This window comes from Neophocaena asiaeorientalis, unplaced genomic scaffold (assembly GCF_003031525.2).
Source record: "Neophocaena asiaeorientalis asiaeorientalis breed wild unplaced genomic scaffold, Neophocaena_asiaeorientalis_V1.1 scaffold41, whole genome shotgun sequence".
Classification (NCBI taxonomy): Eukaryota; Metazoa; Chordata; class Mammalia; order Artiodactyla; family Phocoenidae; genus Neophocaena; species Neophocaena asiaeorientalis.
Genome location: NW_020171994.1, coordinates 712,193 through 717,995, shown reverse-complemented (window position 1 = coordinate 717,995; position 5,803 = coordinate 712,193). Strand labels below are relative to the sequence as shown.

The 5,803-nt window shown below is 48.6% G+C and overlaps 1 protein-coding gene across 10 annotated transcripts in view; it reads left to right on the top strand.

Moving 5' to 3' along the window:
* The window catches only part of TMEM164 (transmembrane protein 164), a 169,582-nt gene that overhangs the window by 118,003 nt on the left and 45,776 nt on the right, over window positions 1-5,803 (top strand). For all 10 annotated transcript variants that reach the window (XR_003003664.1, XR_003003663.1, XR_003003662.1 and 7 more), the window contains one exon: window positions 445-523. Coding sequence is in view for 7 of the 10 variants with exons in the window: in XM_024748519.1 (XP_024604287.1) it covers window positions 445-523 (79 nt within the window). In the remaining 3 variants the exon portion in view is untranslated. The remainder of the gene's footprint in view (window positions 1-444; window positions 524-5,803) is intronic.

The following is a 5,803-nucleotide window of genomic DNA, read 5'->3' as shown; positions in this document are numbered from 1 at the left end:
CACGGCATGTGGGATCCTCCCAGACCGGGGCATGAACCCGTGTCCCCTGCATCGGCAGGCGGACTCTCAACCACTGCGCCACCAGGGAAGCCCGAGCAGCCTTCTTTGCACAGACCCCACAGGTCCTTAATCTACCACTAATATACATGGTGAATCTCCAAGGGGATAGATTGTAGGTAACATTTCTTAAATTTTTCGCCGAACTTTCTCAGCGGAGCAGTTTTCAAGTACCATCTCTGCGAAATACACTTTGGAAGATGCCAGCGTAGGTCATAGGTATATTCATTTCATCCTTTTTTCTCTAATTGCAAAGGGAGTTGAACTGGTTGAAGTGCGTGGGATTGCTAAGATGTGGGTCCTTGGGAGCGAGGGCGTTCAGCTTCAGAATCTGTTGGAATGAGTGCTTCCTGCTCTGAAACACTTCTCTCTCTCCTGTCCTTACAGCTCCCCTTTGAATTGGAGATTTACTACATTCAGCATGTTATGCTCTACGTGGTACCCATCTACCTGCTCTGGAAAGGAGGTAAGGCCAGCAGGCCCCACCCCTGTGCCATCCCGACACCTAGCCTCACCCTTCTGTTTGGGGCCCTCACAACCTCTTGGGTGCCTATCAGAATCTTGAGGTGCTGCCTGGCTGGGTCTGTGCAGACACCAGGCAATGGGAAAACAACGGGCACAGGTGAGGCCCGCAAAGAGCCTGGTGGCTTTCCAGAACCATCCTTTGTGTGGGTGAGCTCGGTGCCACTGACGGCCTGTCCTAGGGCCGAGGCCTCAGGCTCTTCGTCCATGGTGGCGTTGGGTTTTCACGGAGCCTCACGCACTCCATCACTCGCTTCTGCTTGTGCCTTCTCCCGGCCTCAGTGTGCATAGGCCGGGAGCATAGGGTGCAAGAAGGGTGCATATAGGGTGCATAGGCCGGGAGCATAGGGTACAAGAAGAGAAGGACCTTGTGCTTTTGTTCATTATACCCATCCTCTCAGAACTAAAAAAGGTATTGAAACGGGCAAGAAGTCCAGAAACTGGGATTATGGGATTGAGGGAAGAGGCAGGTGAAAGAGCAGTGACCTTCATGTAAAACAAAGCATCGAAAATCTTCATTTGATCATCAGGGGAGAGACTGCCAACCTGGTCAGGAAGTTGATCTCTTTGTGACCTCACAATGACCCTTAAATGATCCCCTCCCTCTACTGTGTAGTAGACAAACGAGAAGGGGAGACTGGCTGTGAGAGCCCCGTTCTCGATGTTCTGACCTTCCCGGAAGGCCCTGTACCTGGAAATCATCCTCTTCTAGTCATAGCCACCAGCCTCTCTATCTTGGTTGCTGGGACTTTTCTGGGAGACCAACCTCACCCCAGGCAGCAAGGGTTTCATTTCTATCACGTGAAGCCACATGGACCCTAAAACCCACTGGGAGATCGTTTGGAAGTCGTGCTTCCTCTAACTCAGGAATTCTAGCAAATCTTAAGAACTCCTGGCATGAGGGAGCCTCAAGGACCAGTCAACCGGGGGACATGCTGGAGGATGGGAACTGTTGCTCTCCATGGAGTCTACTTACAGTCAAGGGTCCCTGGTTTCTGTCAGTTAGGACTCTTCTTAGGACCTGTCTCTAAATATTCTTTGAGGCTGTCTTTACCCTGTATAGCCACTTGGGGTCTCACACTGTCAAAGAGCACTTCCTTTTAATTTGCACTAAACACACTCTTTTTCCCCACTGAGCTTTTAGAGAGGTCTGACGTTCCAATATCTAGGTGACTTGTGCCATTTCTCAGGTCTGTCCCCTGTGGCACAGGAAATAGCTTCCTAATAATATGTTAAGTCTCAGAGATACACTCATTCGGAAGGGAACCAGGCAGGAAGCTGTCCCAGGGCTCCAGAGCCCCACCACTCATGGTTCCTGGTTTCTGAGGTGTGGGATGCAAGTTCTGGCCAAATGTGCATGGCTATTAGTTAAACCTGTTTGTGCTCTGAGGTGCCATAAAAGTCTGTCAGTTGGCCGAGCCAGAGTGGTCTGACACGGAAAATACCCAGTAGCCTCTACGTCCCCCGCCTCTTCAAAAAATCCCGCCATCTGGGAAGCTACACTTTCTAGAAGTGGCTGATTCCACTGCAGCCTTCTATTGAATCTGTTGCTGCACTGTTTGGGGGAACTGAGCTAAGGAAGTAGGGATTCCAAAGTCTTAGTTCCAGTTTACTTATTTGTTTACTGTGAGTGAGCCTTTCCCCTCTCGTCTGGTGCCTGGCCTTGAAAAGAGGCTGTGATAGTAGTAACAGTAATGGCAACCACAGTGTAGCTATCAATGCCTACTTTTTATTGAGCGTTTTCTGTGCAGGATACTGTGCTAGGCATGTTTTGTGTATGTCCCCATCACAGCTAACCTGGTGAAAAATCCTCCTTCCACAGAGGGGGAAAAAAAAAAAATCAAGGCTCAGGAAGGTTAGGTACCTTGCCCTGCAGCTTGGATTCAAAGCCTGGCCTTGATTCTCTCACACACCACGTTGTCCTAAAAGACAGATGTGTGTCTCCTGACCACATCAGGCTGGGAATCAGCCCTCCAGCCTGCCCTGCTTCAGCCAGTCACTCAACACAGACAGGTGTACCTCATTTTATTGTACTTTGCTTTATCGTGTTTTGTTTCGTTTTGTTTTTTTTTACAAATTAAAGGTTTGTGGCAACCCTGCATTGTCAGAGGATGGTTAGCATTTTTTAGCAATAAAGTATTTTCTAATGAAGGTATGTACTTTGTTTTTTTAGCCATAATGCTGTTGCACACTTAGTAGACTACAGTATAACGTAAACGTAACTCTGATATGTGCTGGGAAACCAAATAAATCATGCGGCTCACTTTATTGCTCTATTCGCTTTATGGCCGTGGTCTGCAACCAAATCCGCAGTAACTCCGAGGTGTGCCGGGATCTGTTCAGCACCTACTATGTGCAGAGCATTTGCGCTAGGGAATCAGAGACGAACCAGAAAGGCCCAGTCCTTCCACAGGGAGTCCCTGTCTGATAGAGAAGACACGTGTAATACAGCGTGACAAGTGCAACTGTGAGAGCGTGATAGGATTTCCGAAGCCTTGTTCGCCTTCCCTGCTTTACCATTTCTGGGCTCTTGTGTGCTCTTGGCTTCCTTTCTGGCTCTTTGCTGTCATCTGCTGTTCACTTGGGGGAAATTATGAGCATATAGAGGAAATGAAAAATCTGGATTTCCTGAGGTTGGTTTTACCTTCACGTGAGCCTTGGATGTAGGCCTTGCAGAGGGGGCGTGGATCTGGAGTGAACAGTGGGAAAAGTATTCCCTGAAAACCAAAAAGCTGAGAGTTTGGGGCTTCTCTTCCCTAATAAAAGTCTTGTAAATTTCCAGAGCTAGCTGGCTCAGGAGTTTTTACCCAAGGCCAGACAGCTCTCCTTTATGTACCTCCCACGCCCGGGAACCCTGTTTCCCTGAAAGGCAGGGTACTGCTTCTCCCGTGGTTTGGGGGTGTCTGGGGGGTGCTGAGTGGGAATCTCATTCCGCCCTCATTTCTGCAGCCCTTCGGCGCCACCACAGTAAACATGACCTCCCCTGTCCACACTGCTCTTTTCTTCCTCCAGCCGGGCTCTTTATTTCTCTTTCCTTTCCTCCCAACTCTGACTTTGGCCGTGTGCAAGTCCACCCTTACCCCCAGCTCTTCACAGAACACAAAGTCCTCCCAGCTCTTGCCTGAAACTCCCTTTAACGGAGGCTGTTCTCTCTGCTTGGCCCTTTGTGCCGCCCGGCTCTCCACTGTCTCTTCCAGACCACTGTCTCGCCTCTGCCTTCTCTGACAGTGCTTTCTCCTCTACCATCTCTCTTTTTCACTACCACCACCACCTAAACCTCTCGGTCACTTCTCCCACGTTCCGCCGTGCCTTTGGCCCATGGCTCTCTCACTGTGTTCATTACAACTCTAGCCAGCATCCTGAGAGCCTTCTGGTGAGGGGCACTCCTCCCACCCCCAGCTTCTTAAGGTTTGGGCTTCTTAATTGCAGTGACTTCTGGATCCCCTTTAGCCACCTGGCCCTTGCTTTCCACTAAAACTCTTCTATCTGAGATCATAAGCCTTTATGTCCTTTTCTTTGACCCAAATATCTACTCCTTTTCAACCTCCCCTTTTCCCCGGTCAGCTTGTGCCACTGTGACCAATTACTGGGACTTTCCCTTCACCAGCTCCTGAGACTGTCTCACTCCCTTGTCCCATCCACTGGGATTAGTGTCTAATCCCAGTGTCCAGTCTTAGTCTACTGAGAAAATCTCTCGGATCACTCAGATTTGGGCCGCAGAAATCCCATGGTCTCTGTTATAACTGAGCTCTCAACAGCATCGCTCGCTTATTTTCTGTCTTTCACCGGCTCCTCCACATGCTGCCCTCAGAAGTCATATGCCAAAGCTTTAGCGCCCTCCCCAAACTTCCTGTCCAGTCTATTCAAACTTCCAGTCCTCTCCACTTTCAGTAGACGTTCTCCCAATAAATGACTGGGGAAATACAGACTTGCTGGTGTGAATTTTCCCGCAGCGACCTCTCTCCACTTGATAAGTTTCTTTAACCACGCCCATCCTTAGGTTCCTCCCTCCCGTCTTGGAGGGAGTGGTGTTCCTCCAGCACATGGCTGGTCCCACACCCCGGTGTGGTTGCCGCACATCCCTTCCACCTTCTCTGGAACCTCATCCCATCAATAAGTCCCTTGTTTATCCGGATTTTCAATGCTTCACTACTGGCTTTTCAGTCTTCCCTATTCTAAAAAGCTTTAACTCCACACAACTCCATTTTTCATCCTCCCTGTCAGCTAAGCATCTTTAAAAAATAGTCCAGGGCTTCCCTGGTGGCGCAGTGGTTGAGAGTCCGCCTGCCGATGCAGGGGACGCGGATTCGTGTCCCGGTCCGGGAAGATCCCACGTGCCGCGGAGCGGCTGGGTCCGTGAGCCATGGCCGCTGAGCCTGCGCGTCCGGAGCCTGTGCTCCACAACGGGAGAGGCCACAACAGTGAGAGGCCCGCGTACTGCAAAAAAAAAAAAGTCCAAACGATATTTCCTGAATTTCAGTTCTTTGGACATAATAAGTTTTGCCTTATTCATTATAATCACCTGTATTATTATATATGTAATATTTGATCTGTTGATTTTTTTTCCTAAGATATATTTGTTTTTAAGAGAAGCCTTATACTCTCTGTGAAATCCTGGATTCAGTACACTGGTTATCTATTTTAATACACCTTAAATATATAACTTTTAAATTAAAAACAAAATGTTTGCTACCTGAAATCACCTCATGAATAGGACATAACTTTTTTTTTTACATCTTTATTGGAGTATAATTGCTTTACAGTGGTGTGTTAGTTTCTGCTTTATAACAAAGTGAGTCAGTTATACATATACATATGTTCCCATATCGCTTCCCTCTCGCGTCTCCCTCCCTCCCACCCCCCCTATCCCTCCCCTCTAGGTAGTCAGAGAGCACCGAGCTGATCTCCCTGTGCTATGCGGCTGCTTCCCACTAGCTATCGGTTTTACGTTTGGTAGTGTGTATATGTCCATGCCACTCTCTCACTTTGTAGGACATAACTTTGAGTGACTCTTGTCTGCATCTGATGAGCCCTCTTTTTAGTTACGTTTCATTCATCAGAATGTTGCCATCTGATGCCTACCCACACTGCCCACCTCTTCATGGAAACAGCACTTCTAAAGATTACCAACAACTGTGTGACCAAATCTAATGGCCGTCTCTCAGGCTTCATCCTGCCCGCACTCTTTGCTGCGTTGGATGTTGTTGAACACTCCTTTTTGGAA